Source organism: Gastrolobium bilobum, unplaced genomic scaffold (genome assembly GCF_033153095.1).
Source record: "Gastrolobium bilobum isolate Gb01-03AN ecotype WA unplaced genomic scaffold, APGP_CSIRO_Gbil_v1 utg3288, whole genome shotgun sequence".
NCBI classification, from domain to species: Eukaryota; Viridiplantae; Streptophyta; class Magnoliopsida; order Fabales; family Fabaceae; genus Gastrolobium; species Gastrolobium bilobum.
Genome location: NW_026899098.1, coordinates 698,411 through 718,610, shown reverse-complemented (window position 1 = coordinate 718,610; position 20,200 = coordinate 698,411). Strand labels below are relative to the sequence as shown.

At 35.1% G+C, this 20,200-nt stretch overlaps 2 protein-coding genes across 2 annotated transcripts; both read left to right on the top strand.

The window, feature by feature from the left end:
• Nucleotides 1-978: 978 nt before the first annotated feature.
• Nucleotides 979-1,549, top strand: LOC133287176 (protein SRG1-like; the record flags this gene model as incomplete). Its single annotated transcript, XM_061484735.1, has 2 exons — nt 979-1,131; nt 1,277-1,549. Coding segments are annotated over 2 exons (426 nt in total), but the record flags the coding sequence as incomplete, so codon positions are not given.
• A 1,916-nt stretch (nt 1,550-3,465) lies between these two features.
• On the top strand, nt 3,466-13,163 carry LOC133287146 (protein SRG1-like). Its single transcript, XM_061484704.1, has 5 exons — nt 3,466-3,564; nt 4,235-4,554; nt 11,694-11,941; nt 12,073-12,397; nt 12,536-13,163. Exons 2-5 carry the CDS (start codon nt 4,312-4,314, stop codon nt 12,806-12,808), a joined length of 1,089 nt encoding a protein of 362 aa, XP_061340688.1. The 5' UTR covers nt 3,466-3,564; nt 4,235-4,311; the 3' UTR covers nt 12,809-13,163.
• Nucleotides 13,164-20,200: the final 7,037 nt, after the last annotated feature.

The window sequence follows — 20,200 nt, the reverse complement described above, 5'->3', positions numbered from 1 at the left end:
GAATATACACCTTTTAGATAAAAAAAATATATATTTGTTTGTTTGTAAATCTTTTAACCCTGGTTTGATGTGGTAAAGAATATTCATAATGATAACGTGCTACAAAATTAGGATAAAAAAGTAGAAAAAATGAAACGAGGAATAAAAATTAAGAAAGATTAAAGCATGAGAGTATCACCAAATTCTAAATCCACTAGTCATTCAATTTTCCATAGGGTCAGGTTTTTATATAGAATTCTAAACATAAATATGATAATAGTTACACTTCAACATATTATTAGTTTGGTAATTATGTGATATACCAAAAGTCATGAAAAATCAAATAATTATCCATATATCATAAGGCAAGAAACATCGTACATATAATATTTTTGTAGCATTTCATAAGTTTTTAACTTTTTCTAAAAAAGTTTATAATTTTATTTTGTGGAATATGTTATACTTACCATCTCTTATCATTAATTTTGTTATCGTTTGATCAAAATCAATTGAATGGCTCTCACTTAATATCATTTTATAACTGTTAAATAGATTTTGATTCAATAATAACAAGATTAATGGTAAGAGGTGGCGAGAAAAAAAAAATATAACTTCCTTTTTATTTTATATGTTTTTATAAAAAAAATTATTGACCTTACACAATAATATTGAACTCGGATTGATTATTCAGGTAATGGGTTAATAAATCATTGATTTAATCATGTATAATTGATTTATATAAATATATATAATAAATATAATAATAAAAACAAGTCGATATAATTTAGCTGTTGACTTGATGTTACCTTTCTCTTTCTCGTAATTTAATTTTAATGTGGGTTTCCTCCTTCTCATGCGTTAGTTGGCGACGTGGATTTCCGTTGGCTCATAAGGGACTTTTCACAAGCCACTTTTAATTTTTTTCCGTTGCCGACGTGGCTCTATTCGAAAATATTGAAGATTCAATATATCTTTTGTTAAATATTAAAAAAATAATATATTGGACTCAATCCTCATTCTGATGCTGGTGCCCTTAACATGCTTCTTCATGTCAATGAAATAGAAGGCCTCCAAATAAGAAAAGATGGAATGTGGATTCCTATTAAACCCATCTCCAATGCTTTTGTCATCAATGTTGGAGACATTTTGGAGGTAATTGGCTGAAAATCACTTGCAACTCCTTTTATTCTTAGACATTCAGGTAATTTACAACAGTCTAAGAATAAGGAAAACTAGAATACACACTATTAATTTGATTTTAAGAATTTTTTGGTAACTTTTTCAAATGGTTTGGCAGATACTGACCAACGGGATTTACCGGAGTGTCGAACATCGAGCCACAATTAACCGAGAAAAGGAGAGGATTTCCCTTGTCACATTTCACAGGCCTGGATTGCACAAAATTATAGGCCCATCACCAAGCCTTATTAAACCTGAAAAACCAGCATTATTTAAAAGAATTGGTGTTGCAGATTACTACAAAGGATACTTTTCACGCGAGTTACAAGGGAAATCATACATTGATACCATGAGAACTCAAAATGAGAAGGGTAATAATAAAAGCGCATAGGACTTTGAATGGGACAAGGAAAAATAAAAGAAGTTCATGGAAAACATCATGTTACAAACAGTGGCTAAGCTACAGCAATAATGACAGTGAGTATTGACTCATTCTGTATTGATTGTGTGTTCTAGGCTTCAAGCTGAATATATAATACCTTAGAGGCTAACGTGGATTAGCAAATTTATGTTATGGAAGTTGAAATGTGTATTCTTGAACTAGTTGGCTGATATGTGGTGTGATTTCTGAGATCAGGAATCCAAAACTTTTCATTGATTAAGTTGTTGAAGTGAGAAATTGCAGAACTATAAAATTTGTGGTGAATCCTCAAGGCCTGTTCAATGTTTTTAAAGAAAGTTTAAATTAACGCTTGAACCCGCTCATAATTTAGTTGCTTTCATAACAAGCTGCAAATAATAGTTTGACCAATCATTTTTTTCTCCTAAATCTTACCAATTCTCCAAACCAAATATGAGAATATACTCAAGTACATCCATACATCATTATTCTAATTTATAGTGGTGAATAAAAAAGTTAACACTATCTGCACAGAAGGCAAGCAAAATCACAGTGAATGCCTCATCTCTAAATATTAACTTATTTGAGAATGTCAGACCTGCAATCAATCCTCTTTTTTTATAAAAATGAAAAAGGAAAAAAAGGATGAAGAGAGCATGAGAATGGATACGTGACAGGGGAGGAAGAATAAGTTTTCTCTCTAATCAATTTGTGTTGCTACATTGTTTTAATCATCTCCGTACGTTGCTAACTAATATAAGAATAAATATCTTCTTTGGTTCTCTAACAAAAAATTCGATCCCCACTTTAGTCTATTATAAAAAAAAAAAAATAGTCACCTGATCCTTAAGAAATTCAAAATGGATCCATTTTGATCTTTTTGAGGGACTAATGTAGGTTTTTTTTTGAATTTGTGATAGATCACGATTTTAACTAAATTGATCCACTTTGAATTTTTTAAGGACATCGAGACTAAATTTTTTTGTAAAGGAATAAAATGGAGACCATATTTTTTGTTAGGGACTTAAAAGGGTATTTATTCCTAATATAAATATTGAACTAAGAGACAAATAAAAACCTGCAACAAAGAAAAAAAAAAAAAAACTAAAATCAAAAATTTTATGTCTGCCCTTGCGAATGTTTGCCCACACATGGGTCTGCCAGTGAATAAGCTTGAGCTTGCATGGGAGATGATTGTTTAATACGATACCAGAGCCAGTGACTATTCTAATATTCATTCTTCAAGTCCAATAGTCTCTTGTAAGAAGAAATGTAACAGAGAAGTCTAATATAAAATCATTAAAGCGATCTTTATTTTTTGGTGAAATAATTCTTTTAAAAATAGGAAATGCTGAAAATGATTTAGGTCAAGATTCATTTTTGATAGTGTTTGAATAGATTTTTTTTTATAGACAACGAGAAGGTATTTTGTGAAGAGTAATTTCTTATGAAAAGACATTTTGTGAAGAGTTGTGTTGTGACTCTTGAGTCAAGAGCTGCAACTGCAACCTTTTACTAATAAAGGTTTAATTTATTACTAAACACGTTATTTTATTACTTTATTTTAAGTTTTTCAAGTTTCCTTTATTTTTTTTTTATAACAAGTTTCCTTTATTTTATTAAAAGGGATTTACATCTCTCATTTCACATGACACCAACAACTTTTCTACACAGACAATATTTTGTGGGGCCCACACTTTCTAAAGCAAAAAAAAAAAAAAAAAAACTAAGCACGCAAAACAAATCTCTATAACATTACACAATTACTTTTCTTACAACATAACTCTTGTAAACCCTTATTAAAAAAATGTGTTTAGTTATTGGCGGAGAAATTTACTATTCCTGCGAAGCAACAGGAGAGATATAAAGCAATACAAATAAACTAAATTAATCATTTTATATAACACCTGTGTTCTTTCCTTTATCTTCGTTGACGACAACTTCTTCATCCCCCTTTTGTTACTTTCCCTCTTCCAGCATAGTCACTACATGCACTCTTCAACCTGGTAATATGCTTCATATGCTTTATTATTATTATTATTATTATTATTATTATACATTTTGTTCTGTTGATGTATCATCCACTAGTAGAATTTCTATGCTAATTCGCTAGTTTCGATTCTATTGTCAGGGTTAAATATATATAGATGAATTACTTAGCATGTGTGTCTTACTGGCTTTATAACACTTGCTCAGTAAATACGGCCATTTACCATGATTTGAAAATGAATCATTTGTGATTCTTTTCATTCTTGAGTTGTATTTTTCTTTATGATATTGCGGTTAGAGATATTAAAATCAATATTTCTGCTGGTAACATGAAATGAACTTGACTGTTATATTCATGGGGAATTATCTGGAGTATGAAACAACGTGAAATGATGCATTTGGACCTCCATCCACATATTGGCATTTCTAATTGCATGAGGTTTCGTTGAATATTATAGGTTAGACAGAAAAGTTAAAACACAAGCAGTTATAAATTGATCATAAGACTACAATAATCTGCATCAGATTTGGCCTTCCCATACTGGAGCCTAATGGTGTATAGGGAAATGTTAGCCAGATAATTTTAAGATACAACAAAACTTGCTAAAAATCATTTGATTACTTGTGAAATTGGAGAGAAAAATACTAATACATTTAATTTTGTTTAAATCTATTGAAAATTGAAAGCTAGTGGACCACGAATCAAACCAGAAGAGGATTGATCAGAAAAAGGAGCAGCAAACTAATTGGACTCATTTGCAGCAATGGATGCCAAAATTCCCAACCTTGGAACCTCTATGCCAGTACCTTCTGTCCAGGAGCTGGCAAAGCAACCCATGACCAAAGTTCCAGAACAATATGTTCGTCCAAATCAAGACCCTCCTGTTGTATCTTACACAACATCTTTGCCACAAGTTCCAGTCATTGACCTGAACAAATTGTTGTCTGAAGATGCAACTGAACTAGAGAAACTAGACCATGGATGCAAAGAATGGGGTTTCTTCCAGGTTTGGATTTTTATGCCTCTATTATTTTTTTCACTGCTTAAAAGATCTCCTAGATCTCAACCTAGAGTTCACATCTTTAAAACGAAAAGCAAAGTAAAATTTAAGAAATTTAGTTGAAAAGATTAAATTATATTATATAAAGGGTGGCAATGTTGCATGTTTGGCGACTCTTACAACCGATGATAACATAATTTTAGATTAGTGATCGTGCCATATTAAACCTTTTCGTAACATAATTTTGTTTAATGATTAACTAGGTAAATTAGTTAAATGCATTTAGATTACTGCGTTGGCAAAAGAAGACTTGAGAAACTTTGAAAACTACTGCAAACAGATAGAAAATGGATCATACAATAAGATAAGCACACTTTCAAGCAAGAAATGGCAAAGAAAAGGGATATAGAAGCTTGCATAGCGAGACTTTTTACTGATTCAATATCCAATGTGGAGTATACATCCAGTCCCCAGTAAAGTTGAGATCTTTACTATTCAATCAAGTGTCTTTTGTTCCACCCTCTTCAAGCTAGTTACAGGTAGTTTTCTTACACCCTAACCTCTCCAAGCTAGATATAACAAGTTTTTCACTCAACCTTACTCACAAGTCACTCAAGGACCTAACAAAGAGCTCACACAAGCTTCTCTCAAGCCCTCAAGCTCATACAGCAGTATACAGCTGTAGTAGCACCAGAGACAAACACTAAGAGTGTAAATAATCTCTCTAAAGCACAAAGAAGAATAAAATGAGCTTCTCTCAAAGAAAACCTAATTAATTAATTAATGAGCTAGCTTATCTTTTCATGAGCTAGCTTATCCGAGCAGCTTCTAAACCTTTGCTAGATCAAAACATAGCAAACACATTGATAGGAATCAAACAGTAAACAATAGAATTTTCTGAATAATTCCTCTATTTAAATCTCAAACCGGTAAAATTCAACAAGGTTACACTTGAAACAAATCTGGTTACATACTATAGTGCTGCTATAGCTCAGATTGTGCAGAAAGAAATAAAGAAAAAAATCAACAGAATGTAAATGCTTCAGAGGCTTTCGAGATGCCCTGAGATCTCCCACTTTGCATCAGCAATTCCCATGACCTCCACGGTGATTGTTCCATCTTCACGTCTCCCCTTTATCATCTTCCGTTGCAGCATGTGTAACAAACTCCCCTAACAAACCAGCTGACTCAGCGTGCACTTTGGGCTGTGATACAGCACCCATTCTGATCCCTCCCTTGGGCCCCTTACCTCTCTTACTGTCTCTGACATAAACCTTGCCATATTAGGCTTTGTTAAGTTGGGCCCTATCAATACTTCCCCCCAAAGAAAGCACCTTGTCCTCATGGTGAAAGTCAGGAAATTGAGATTGGATAACAGGATAGTCTTCCCATGAATTCTCAAATGTAGGAAGATCATGCCACTGAATTAATACTTGCAACTGTCCTTGGTGACCCCTGCGCCATTGTAAGACCTTTTCAGGCACCACAAACAGTTCTCATTCTTCCGATAAGCCAGGGGGCAAGGGTTGTGCATTGTCAGTGGGACGCTCTGCTTTCTTGAGCAAGGAAACGTGAAAAACCGGATGAACCTTGCTAGTAGGCGGAAGAGCTAACTTATAAGCAGATGCACCCACCTTATTCAGAATTTCAAATGGTCCATAATAGCGTGGACTTAATTTTTCATTGACTTTTGAAGCCAAGGACTTCAATCTGTAAGGCTGAAGACGCAAATAGACAAGATTACCCACCTCAAAATGCACCTCCCTCCTTATTTTATCCGCTTGAGACTTTATACGGTCCTGAGTATGACACAAATTCTCCTTTAACTCATCCAATATAGCTTCCCTATCCGCCAACAGTTGGGAAACCGCATCTACCACCGGAAAACTATTACCAACCCTCAATAAGCTAGGGGGATCCACACCATACAAAGCCTTAAATGGGGTCATCCCTGTGGAATTTTTATATGTGGTGTTGTACCAATACTCCGCCCAATGCAACCATTTTGGCCAAGTGCGTGGTTTTGGACTACAAAAGCAACGTAAATAAGTTTCAAGGCTCCTATTTACCACCTCCGTCTGCCCATTAGATTGAGGATGATAGGAAGTTGTAAAATTGAGTTTTGTCCCTGCACATTTGAAGAGCTCTGCCCAAAAATGGCTTTGAAACAGTCGGTCCCTATCTGACACAATTGTAAGGAGGAATCCATGTAACCACACCACTTCTTTAACAAACAGGTCAGCAACCTCTTTAGCCGAATAAGGATGAGCTAATGGTAAGAAATGAGCAAATTTAGTGAGGCGGTCTACCACGACAAAGATAGTATCAACTCCGTGAACCTTTGGTAACCCACCCACAAAATCTATGGATATGTCCGTCCAAACCTGAGACGGTATTGGCAGGGGTTGCAATAGCCCAGCTGGTGAAAGGTTCTGAATTTTATTTTGTTGACAAACCACACAATCCATCACATATCGTTGGACCGTCTTCCTCATGCCCTCCCAAAAAACAACCCCAACCATTCTCCTATACGTCCTAGAGAACCCAGAGTGTCCCCCAATACAAGAATCATGGAATTCTGACAGAATGGAAGGAATAAACTTAGAAGATTTAGAGAGGACCAACCTGTTTTTGTAGAAAAGACGTCCACCCTGTAGGTGGAATCCAGCGTGAGAAGCTGGATCTTCCAAAAGATTCTGAATTATCCCTATAAGTCGTGTGTCAGCTTGCACTTCAAGGTCAATTTCCCCCAACTGTGGCAGTTGTGCTTTAGATAGCAAATAAAATTCCTCACTACGAGACAAGGCATCAGTAACGAGGTTCCCTTTTCCCGGCTGATAATGAATCTCAAAATCGTACCCCATAAGTTTTGAGACCCACTTATGTTGACCTTCCCCCAAGACTCTCTGCTCCAACAAATATTTTAGGCTCTTCTGGTCTGTTTTAACCACAAAGTGACTACCCAAGAGATAGGGTCTCCATTTATTGACAGCAAATACCACAACAATTAATTCTTTTTTGTAAACGGATTTCCCCATGGCATACTGTGAGAATCCCCTACTAATATAAGCCAGGGGCCTTCCTTCTTGCATCAACACTGCTCCTATTCCCCTACCGGAGGCATCCGTTACCACTTCAAAAGTCTTGGAGAAATCAAGTAAAGCTAATACAGGGACAACACTCATCAGCTTTTTCAATTGATCAAAGGCAGCTTGTGCATTTGCATCCCACTTGAAAGCATCCTTCTTCAGCAAATCCGTGAGAGGGCGTGCTATCATGCCATAGTCCTTCACAAATTTCCTATAGTACCCCGTTAATCCTTGGAATCCCCTCAACCTTTTTATGTTTTTGGGAACTGGCCACTCTTCCATTGCCTTGATCTTCAAGGGATCAGCTTGTACCCCATCTTCAGTAATGATGTGTCCTAGGTACTGAACTTGCCTTTGACCAAAGACACATTTTTTTCTATTTGCAAACAGTTTGTGAGAACGCAGAGTGCTGAATATCTTCCTCAGGTGGTCAACATCCTCCACAGCCCCTTTGCTATATACCAATATGTCGTCAAAGAAAACCAAAGCAAACTTCCTTAGGTACGGCTTCAACACCTCATTCATAAGAGCCTGAAAGGTGGAGGGAGCATTAGTAAGGCCAAATGGCATTACTAAATACTCATAATGCCCCTCGTGAGTCCTAAAGGCCGTCTTGGGGATTTCCTCCTCCTTCATTTGGATTTGACTGAATCCCGATTTGAGGTCCAGCTTACTGAACACTCTTGATCCCCCCACTTCATCCAATAATTCATCAACAACCGGAAGGGGAAATTTATCCGGTATTGTAACCTTATTCAAGGCCCTATAATCCACGCAAACTCTCCAGCTCCCATCTTTTTTTTTAACCAAAATAGCAGGACTCGAATATGGGCTCACACTTGGTCGAATCATTCCATCACTCGACAACTCTGCCACCAGTTTCTCAATCTCAGATTTTTGGTAAAAAGAGTACCTGTAGGGGCTGATGTTGGGCACTTGAGCTTCTGGCTTCAACAAAATGGCATGGTCCTGACTCCTCTTTGGTGGAAATCCTTTGGCCTCAACAAAAATATCCCCATACTCCTTTAACAGATCATCAAGCTCCTTTCATTCAACTAGGAATTTCTGAGATGAAAGAGGAATTTCCCACTTCATGAAGTAGCCCTGCCCTTGCTGTTCCAGTGCCTTTGCCATAGATTTGAGTGAGGCGATGGTCTTGGAAAGAGAGGGGTCTCCTTTAATTGTTGTTTCCTGCCCACTGTTTAGAAATTTGATGGTCAACTCTCTAAAATTGGCTTTAATTTCTCCCAACCCCTTAAGCCAATCCAGCCCTAACACCACATCAGCCCCACCAAGATCGAACAGATACAGGTCTTGCACAACGATGCTGTTCTGAATCTCGATCACAACTTCTCTACGCACTCCTTGGCAAATCACTTTATGTTCGTTCCCTATCACCACCGTGTAGGTAGGTGTCGGTTCTTCCTTCAACCCCAAGCTGTCAATCAACCCTTGCTTAACGAAGTTACTAGATGCCCCACAATCAATGAGCACCTCCACTCTTTTGTCCCCAATCGTTCCCCATACCTTCATGGACTGATTAGAAGAGATGCCCATAAGGCTGTGCAACGATAACTGGAGGGCCGCATCGTCCTCGTCCTGCAACGGAACCGCCAAGCCAGATCGTCATCTTCCATCGACTTCAAGTTATCCGCGTCTTCATCTCCCACGATGAGGAGATGGAGTTGTCGGGCCGTACACCTATGCTCTGGTCCCCACTTTTCATCGCACCGAAAACAAAGCCCACGTCGTCTTCGTTCTTGGGTTTTAGCATCTGAAAGATGCTTGAACTTGTTCTGAGACGTCTCCGTCACACGACTTCCGGAGGAGCTGCCCATAGTTGGTTCTCCTGTCTTCGTTCGTGTTTGGGAGGATTTGGGGAAATCAGATGTTGCCTGCGTCGTGTGCCCTAATCCACTATTAGAATAGTTCCCTTGGTTTGGGTTCCTTGGGCCCGAATGGTATTTTTGAGGCCCAAACGAATTTTTTGGACCAAAAAAACCCACTCCCTCCTCAGCCCATGCAGCATTTCTAAGGTCAATCCTTTGGGCCAACTTCATTACGGACGAAAAACGTAGCCCTGGACTCATTAGGACTTCCTCCCTTATGCTTGCCTTCAGCCCACTCAGCCATGCCCCTTTCAAGATCTCTTCATCTGCATACCTCATTGTCCCTACCACCAACTCGAACTCCGCACGGAATTCAGCAACGGAACCGGTCTGCTTCAACGCATACAGAGGGTCGTATGGATTGTCAACCATCTCAGGTTGAAAACGACCCAAAATCTCGCGCCTGAACAGTTCCCAAGTAATGGTGACGTTGTTGAGCTCCCACCATTGGTACCACGTGAAGGCTTCTCCTTCCAGAACGAGCATCACCGCTGCCACCTTTTCCTCGTCCCCAATCTCGTTCACTTGGAAATACCTCTCCACCTTGCTTAACCACGCGTACGCGTTATGCCCAGAGAACGATGGAACCTCAAGCTTCCTGCACTTGGGCTCGCCGTATCCTGCTCCTCTGCGGTTGTCGTTGGAACCAAAGGAACCACTTCTCCTCCTATCCCCAAAATTCCATTCATCTCTAAATGCTTCAGATCTAAGTTCCTGGATTCCAGCCCCAAGCTCCCTCAACTGTCTGATGATCTCGGCCTGGTTTATATCACTCGCTTCCATCCGTTTGATCAGCTCATCTTGCTCAACCTCCGTTCGACGTAATCGTTCTTCCAATCCTTCCATGGTTCTCGTTCGCACCATAACCCAGCTCCCAGTCGGAGCTTTGATACCAATTTGATAGGAATCAAACAGTAAACAATAGAATTTTCTGAATAATTCCTCTATTTAAATCTCAAACCAGTAAAATTCAACAAGGTTACACTTGAAACAAATCTGGTTACATACTATAGTGCTGCTATAGCTCAGATTGTGCAGAAAGGAATAAAGAAAAAAATCAACAGAATGTAAATGCTTTAGGGGCTTTCGAGATGCCGTGAGATCTCCCACTTTGCATCAGCAATTCCCATGACCTCCACGGTGATTGTTCCATCTTCACGTCTCTCCTTTATCATCTTCCGTTGCAGCATGTGTAACAATCTCCCCTAACAAACCAGCTGACTCAGCATGCACTTTGGGCAGTGATACAACACCCATTCTGATCCCTCCCTTGGGCCCCTTACCTCTCTTACTGTCTCTGACATAAACCTTGCCATATTGGGCTTTGTTAAGTTGGGCCCTATCACACATCTTCATTCATGTGCATGCCTTTCTTGATTTCATCTAGTAGTCACATCTTAAAATTTCTTTTTATCTACAATAAGCTCTTATAGTCTTCATAGGATTGGCCTTTCTCCTTCTATCTTCATGAAACCATAGCTTTGCACCTTAGGACATCATCTTGTATCTTTTCATTTCATGACAGTAAAGACTTCATACAATCTTTATTCTCTTGGTATATCTTGCTTTCCATAACACCGACTCCTACTGAGAATTCATTCACCAGTATAGTTCAACTTGTTCTCTTTGATGGAAACTTCAACTTCAAAGCTTTCAAGCTCTCATTCTTTCTTTTAAAAATCTGCATAATGATCTTTCAACAAACCAAGTGTAAATATGTAGTGTCAAGAATGTTAAAATGTTTGGAATCATTAAAGAAATACCAAGTTGGAAACAGGCTGTTCATTTCTAGCCTCAATTTTAGAAACAAAGGTACCTCCTCAAAGAGTATGATTCCTGATTGATACGAACGTGATATCTGACAAAAATTGAATATTTGCATATATTTAAGTTTTAGGCAAAAGTCTTTTGTGTGTAACATAATCTTTAAAATTTTACCAATTTACTTTTACACACATCATGAATATGCTAGCTATTCAAGAAATTGCTGCATTTATAATGTGAATGTTTCTGGCTCGAACAGGATTGCCTCTCGTAGAGGATACCTGTGGTTTATCCAAAAAAAAAAATTTGCTGCATTTATAATAGTCGAAATTTGTTATGAAGGAAACAAATTCAATATTATTTCCTCTGTAACACGTCTAATATACATGCAAATTAATAACAGCTTATTAATCATGGAGTCAATCCTTCGTTAGTGGAAAATGTGAAGTTAGGTGTTGAAGAATTCTTCAATCTTCCAATGGAAGAGAAGAAGAAATTATGGCAAAAACCAGAACAAATGGAGGGGTTTGGTCAGTTGTTTGTTTTATCTGAGGAACAAAAGCTTGATTGGGCAGACATGTTCTCCATGACCACTCTTCCATTATACGCAAGGCGTCCCCACCTATTTCCTAGTATTCCCCAACCATTCAGGTTGTGTCCCTTCTTTCATTCTCATCGTGTGTGTTTGTGAGTCATTTGTGTGTTTATGTTGCTACCACCTTGACTAGATCATTATTGATTTGATTTTGTTGTTAAGTAAAATACACTTTGTCTCATTGCAGAGATAATTTAGAGAAGTACTCTTTAGAATTGAAAAACATTTGCCTCACAATAATTGGCTCTATGACAAAAGCTCTTAAGACCAAACCCAATGAATTGCTAGAGTTATTTGAAGATATAGGCCAAGTAATGAGGATCAATTACTACCCTCCATGTCCCCAGCCAGAGCAAGTCATTGGACTCGGTCCTCATTCTGATGCTGGTGCCCTTAACATTCTTCTCCAAGCCAATGAAATAGACGGTCTCCAAATAAGAAAAGATGGAATGTGGATTCCTATTAAACCAATCTCCAATGCTTTTGTCATCAACGTTGGAGACATTTTGGAGGTAATTGGCTGAAAATCATTTGCAACTCCTTTTATTTTTAGACATTAAGGTAATTAACAAATTAACAACAGTGTAAGAATACACACTACTATTTTGATTTTAGGAATTTTTTGGTAACTCTTTCAAACGATTTGGCAGATATTGACTAACGGGATTTACCGGAGCGTTGAACATAGAGCGACAATTAACCAAGAGAAGGAGAGGATTTCCCTTGTCACATTTCACAGGCCTGGATTGCAGAGAGTTATAGGTCCAACACCAAGCCTTATTAAACCTGAAAGACCAGCATTGTTTAAAAGAATTGGTGTTGCAGATTACTACAAAGGATACTTTTCACGCCAGATACATGAGAAATCATACATTGATATCATGAGGACTCAAAATGAGGTGGGCAATGATAAAAGTGCATAGGACTTTGCATGGGATCTGAAAAATAAATCATGTTCACAGAAAACATTATGTCACAGACGGTGGCTAATATACAGCAATAATGCTAGTAAGTATTGACTAGCTCTGTGTTGACTGTGTTCTAGGCTCCAAGCATAGATATAACTTGCAACTTGAGCATCTACTTTGTAAATGTTATGCAACAAAGGGGAGCCATGGTGAGAAAAATATGTCAATAAGCTAAATGACAATCCATGAATTCTCAAGGACAAGTTATGTATTTTGACAATGTTACTCGAGTGTGAGTTTAAGATTCCACCATTATGATCATCTAAAACTATTAAGTTGCCAAGGGAAGCTCATTTCCCTAAACCTTACATTCCTCCTAAGCCAATAGGCTTAGGAGCTTTTTATTGATATGCCGCACACTTAGTTTATTTTTTTATTGATGCGGAACTTCCTCACACATTTATTATAAAGACATTAGTCTTCAATGAGAGTTGGCACAACTGGTGGAACCTTCCATATGCTAGTCATGATTTGGGTTCGACTGTCAAATTTTCCTCTATGCTATATGTGCTTTATTAATCTCATGCAATAAGAGAGAAGCTCTCTCATGCTATAAGACAATCATATGTGGGATCCACCACTTATAGAAAAATATAAAAAAAAAAGTAATATAGAAATCGATGTATTTGTAGGAGAGAAAAACACTTTCCAGAGTATATTTTTCCATGTATATATATACTTTCACTTTTAATCCTAGATGAGATTAGAGATTAGAGATTTTCTTGGGTCTTACGGAGGGGTGCGTGCCTCCCATAATCTAAATTTCTAACTATTAAAAAAAATAAAAAAACAAAGACATCCGCTTAAGTCTCATTGATGTTTTCCACACTTGACAAACCCTTTTTAAAGGGACATGCAAGACTTTGTTGTTACCTTCCCTCCATTTGTAATCAATCACTAAGTAGGTAATCTAGATATTTTCTCCATATAATCTAGCGCAATTGTCTTAAATATCAGTATATTATTTTATTCTTTGGATAATATAAAATTAAAGTGGAAGAGTAAAAACCAATTGTGACACTAAAAAATTTATGTTGTGATCCTAATATAATTAAAACTAGCATTATAATATTTTGTATGATTATATTTAAAATGTTTAAAATATTAGTAATCCTTACTTGTATCAGACAATTAATTAACAATTTTGTTCTGGTAGTATAGTCCAAACTTTTTTTTTTAATTTACTTTTGGCGTTACCTTAAAAGGTTAGAAAATGTCAACTTAAATTATATCTGAAAAATAAAACGGGAAAAGTTAGCATGGAATGATGCATTTGACTTTACAAATTAATTGAAGACAATAAATTTGGTCAGAGTCAAATAAAAACTCCTCCACCCAACAAGCACAAGATAAAAATTGGGATGAAATATAAAAGTTAGATATTTGGAGTGAAAAATAAAAAAAATTCAATCTGAAGAATCGACTTTTATGTGTTTTCCTCTTATTGTTTCCATATCGATGGCATTAAATTAAAGAGTCTAATTTAATATATTGTTGTTATGAAATTATTTTACATTATTAATTAATTTTGTGTTCATACATTATTTAATGAATTCAAATGTAATAATATGGGAAACTAGGATACAAGTAAAAAAAATTAACAACCATAAATTTTTTGTAATTAAATAGGGAATAGGTTATTCTACCTACTTTTTTTTTTTTTGTCTACCTTTATCTACCCATCTTCAACACTGTTAGATCATAATTTAAATATGAGAGAGAAAAATAAATATTAATTAAAATTCTGATCTAATAAATTTTTTTGAATGATAAGCAAAGATAGATAAAAGTAAAAGTAGATAAAATAATCTATCGCATTAAATTAAATATAGATAGCAGAAAATCACAAGAAAAACGGTACATAATAAATGCTGGCATATTCGTTGAGATATAAAGTAGATTAGGAGTTAGGGGGTTATCTCATAAAAATTCAACCTTTTCCCATTAAATATAGTTTCTTCGTTGAGATATAAAGCACCACCGCCCTTGCATAACAGTACAACACACCCAGTAACTAGAGCCCAGTGAGGTCAACATCAACACCATGACAAAGAGTTCAGCGTTGGCTTTTCTGCTGGTCCTTTTGATTTGCATAACTGGTTTGGTTCTCTCTCTCTCTCTCTCATGTATGTTTGTATGTAAATATTATAGTTGATTTGGTAATGAAAATGGTTAAATAATGACAGGGGGAATAGGAAGATCAGTTGAAGGAAGAGGACCCTTTGAATGCCCTCGGATGATAGACTGCAACAAAGTGTGCCAAGGATTTGCCAGTTGCTGTGTAGGTGGTCAATGCATTTGTCAATCTTGTCATCCTCCCTCTGATCTACACCGCTCTTTGAGCCCCAATTTTCAATTGAATTAGCATCATGTACCCTTAACTAAAATTATCATGCTCTGTGCAATAAAATAAAGTTTAATTTTGATTTGAGGTTAATGTAAAACTTTTTGCACCGTTTACTCATTTACTAGCCCGGTTAATTGAGTAGGAAAATATTTCTAATGAATTAACACCTAAGTGGACCACACCTCTGTCTGTTGGTGGAAATGGATCCTCTAATGTGAAAATCACATGACGATGTCACGTGAGGTAAATCAACGGTTATGATTTTGTAATTACTTATTTTAATATATTTTCTCTCTCTTCTTTTATTACTATTGATCTATTTTTGTATGTTATGATTTCTCACATGATAAGATCCAGATGCTGTGTTAGTAAATCTATAATGACTGTTGGCGCATAATTTGCAATTTATCATTTCAGTATACTTTAATTTTCTTTTTATATTATTTATTGGTTCACCATTATTCGATAACTCTAATTCAAGAGCCAGTAGAATCTATATGGCCGCAAAATTTTCCTAACCGATTGCTCAACTACTCTAATTCGAGAGCTAGTAGGATGTAGGATCACACTTCTCCTAACCGACTATTCGACTACTCTAATTTGAGAGCTAGTAAGATCACATAAGCGACAAAATTTTTCTTATCGAATTTTAACACAATTGTGTGGTAGTATATTTTATTTCATCAAACGTAATATATGTGAGTTCCCATTTTTATTTTTTTGTAATAAAGTTAAAGTAAGGTTAGACTCTACTATTCTACTAGAGTCGGGATTTGAACCTATGTTCTTAAAAGATATGAACCAAAGTCTTAGTGAATTGTGCCCACATTTGATGGCATATGAGTTACCATTTAATGTATTCTACAACCAATGTTATTTTAAAGTCAATATTACAATTGTTAAGTGGTCAAACATAACCGATGTGAGGTACAGAGGTAGCATGTAAGCCGCAACAACCGTTATTTTAAACTCTTTAGGGGGGTGTTTGTTTCAAGTTTTTGAAGAGGATTACCGGTAATCCTTCTTTGGTAAATGTAATTATCACGTTTGGTAGAAGGAATAAATTACGATTCCCGGATATCCAAGGATTATCGGTAATTTGATTTATAAAGAAAAGTCACTATTCAGATTACCAAAAATAATATGGTAATTCGAAATACCAATCAGAATACCAAGTAATGGGAAAGCACAACAATAAATTTTGAGACAAAAATATCTCAATACACATAAAAATCTAGACCCAATCTACCAATTACAAAAGTAAGAATAGTTTGGGGTTATTTTTGTAAAATAACCTCATATTCCAAGTCATATTTCGTTTTAAACCAAATATGGAATCAGTAATTTTTACCCAATATTCCCGGTAATATTTTGGCGAACCAAACATCTCTTTCGTAAGATTCCAAGTAAACTCAATTTCTACTGTATTCCCATTAATCATGATTCCCGGTCATCAAAAAATTTGTCTTGTACCAAACACACCCTTAAAGTTAATATTGGAAATGTTAAGTTAGAAAAAAAAATTAAATCCTTATTGTGGTTTGCTCTATAATCATTTATTTTCTATATTTTTTCTGTCACTCATCTTCCTATTATTTTTTCCATCCAAATCCAATGTTAACACCATCAAATATTAAGTTAACGAAGGATAAAAAAAATACAAAAGAAGTAAGTGATTAAAAAAAGCACAAGTGAGATAAGTAATAAAAAAAGAAGGATTTATTGTTTATCCTGTCACGTGAGATAATCAACAACTCTAAAATTATATCGTTTTGAGGTTAAACAATTAATGAATGATATTTTGGTTAACAAGGAAACAAACAAAATTCTTAAAATATTTGTAATTAATTCTCTCAATCCTCAAAATGACTTCATTGTAGGGTTGCTGAAAATAACTTTATCTTGATAAGATAAACACTTTTTTCAAAAATTAAACCGTTTTTTGAACTTTCTCTTGACAACAATTAAATAAAAGGAAAAAACTTGACATTAGAAAAAATGTGGGACTGAACAAGCTAATGGGAGACCATTGTAAATAAACGGTGTTCTTTTCAAAATCATTCATATGTGTCTTTGATGTTTTTCATTTATATGTGTATTTTTATATTTGTCGGTTGTTGTATTTGAATACATTATTTTTATACATATAGTTACTCAAGGAAAAATTATTATTGTCTTAATAGTTTAGTTTTTTATTTTTAGTTTATCTATTTATTTGTTTAATAAATTAAAACTAATATTTAAAAATATATTAAGAATAAAATAATAGAAATAGAGCTTCTATTAATATTTCAAAAAAAATTAATAACTTTGTGTTATTTAATCCAATTTAATTACATTTGCAAAATTTTTATATATATATAAAGCGATGTTCACCTCAATTCTTATTTTTTCCACGAGGCAATAATTTTTTTTTTGGGTAACAAATTCTAGAAAATGTTGAATAGTACACCCTTTATTTGCAATGGTGATATGCTTCCATTAGCTTGCGTTGAGATCGATAATGTTTCTCATATCAATTATTTACTATTATTATTATTATTATTATTATTATTATTATTATTATTACGAAAAAGTTCAAAAATTCTCATATAGCTTAATATTTTATCTCTTACCCCTTATGCTTTCTACTTTTAATCACTTACCTCGTGTTTTTTTTTAATTGTTCATAGGAGTAAAATAGAAATATTAGTCCAATATTTAATGGTATTTGATCTGGAAAATTACATAGACCCACAAAGGTTAAGGCCCTAAAAGGGCCCAAGAAACGCAATGGTCTCATAACGCGAGATACAGACATTGCGCAGAAAGGCCCAAAAAGCACAATGGCCTTATAACGCGAAATACAGACATTGCGCAAAATCACCTTATGTAACTTAAAGACTAAGGAAAGATTCTGTAATAGGCTAAGATCCACCGCGCATACAGAGCAACGCAAGAAAGATAGCTCTAACTTGCCACCACTTTAAGAAAATAGAAAAATGTATAGACTTAGCCAGAAAGGCACCAGCGGAGACAGACAAGTCTGCAGCTCATAACAACCAATAAGAAGACATGCGGCCTACCAAAGGTAGCATGAGGCTTGTTATAAATATGAAGGGTACAAACTCAGGTATGATCATCTGATTTCTATTAAACATAACATAAACCTAGCATTAATACTGACTTGAGCGTCGAAGTGTCTTTACAGGTACCTCCAGTCATTTACATTGCGCTAGAAGACTTCACCAACCCTCAAATACTCAGTGAACGTCTCAAGCCCACGAAGCACTATTTACAGCCCAAAGTCTTCATCTTTCAATCGTGTATGATTTAGTCCAATCCATATTAGACTGATCTGATCAGTATTAAGATGGACTTGAGTGGAAAAAATCATAAAAAAATATGTAAGTAATAGAAAAAAAGTATAAAGGGTAAATGATAATGGAACAAATTACAGAGAGGTTTTTGAACTTTTCCAAATAAAAAAAATTATATTAACTTCAATGATAAAGAAAATCTAAATCATTTAATAAGATACACATTGAATTTTACTTGATAAATAAAAAAGTTTTGAAGGAAATGTATGATTGTGTTTGTTGCATCACAATTTTGTCTCCCTGTACATTTGACGATTAAAATGTATGAATTATTTATAAATAAAGTAAAACAAAATTTATTATTATACACCTAATAAATAAGAAAGTGTTCAAGAAAATATTTGATCGTATGTGATGCAGACAACATAATTATATAACAATACAATACAAGTATTTGACTTATATAATAATTTGTTTTGTTATTAATAATTTAATGATCAATATACAATACACATTGTCTACTGGGCAGGAGAAGAGGGGGAATTTTTAAAGTGATCCCAGCCTATTTCTTTAGAGTGGCCCTTTTTTTTATTTTTGGAAAAATGGGCTTCCTTTTTTGCCCTTCATTTTTTTGAATATTCCCTCTAACTCCCCTATTCTTTTCTACTTTTGGAATATTTTATGTGTACCGGGCCCGCTTTATTTGGGGGGATCAAATCAATGGGTTAAGTTAAATCAAATACAATAAATGGGTCTGATACTATATCTTCATCTAAAATCTTGAGACATTGAATTTACGGTGATAATTTGGGTTGACACAACACAATACAAATTCAACATGAACACTATATAAATTTGAAATTGAGTTAAAATATTTGTCACAAACACGATCCGCTTATTTTACGGGTTAATAAGACACGACACGAATAACCCGCAAACTCAAAGTGAGTCATTTATTATGTGGGTTTGACACGACACGACATGACACAAATGACTTGTTAACCTTAAAGTGTGTTGTTTATTATTCGAGTCGATACAACTCAATAAGACATGAATAGCATGTTTACGACACGATACAAATAACATATAAGAAGATTAAAGTGAGTCAATTTTGGGTACTCGGGTTGACACACGACACAGAGAGAAATTTTTCGTATTAGTTTTTGCTAACACGAATTAAAAAACAGCTCGGCCCGAACACAAATTTTTCGTGTTGTTTAGACAGCTTGTGTTCAAAATTGTCACCCCTACATTTATGGTCCTACCACTTCATTTAACTCCATATCAATTAATGCGTGACTTTATCATACTTGAATATCCTAACACACATAATTAAAAAATTTCATGATATTCATACATAGAATAAAATAAAACTTATTATAATAATAACCCTTAAAGGTAGCTCACTTGGCAAGTGAGTGCTCAAGAGATTGCTTTGTTTAAGGGTTCAAACTTTGGTTAATGCAATTTTTTGGAAAATTTTGTGGGGTAATAGTCTCACCATTCCTCCGGTGACAATGATTCAATGCACCAAAAAAATATTATTTTTCGTGCAATAAAAATTATAGTAATAAAAAAAAGTTATTGGTTTTTTTTTTTCTGTGCAACATTTCTAGCAAATTAACACCTAGGTGGGCCACATTGAATTATTGATACTTATCTCTTTCAATGTCTTCTTAAAATCAATCCAAGTTAGGGATT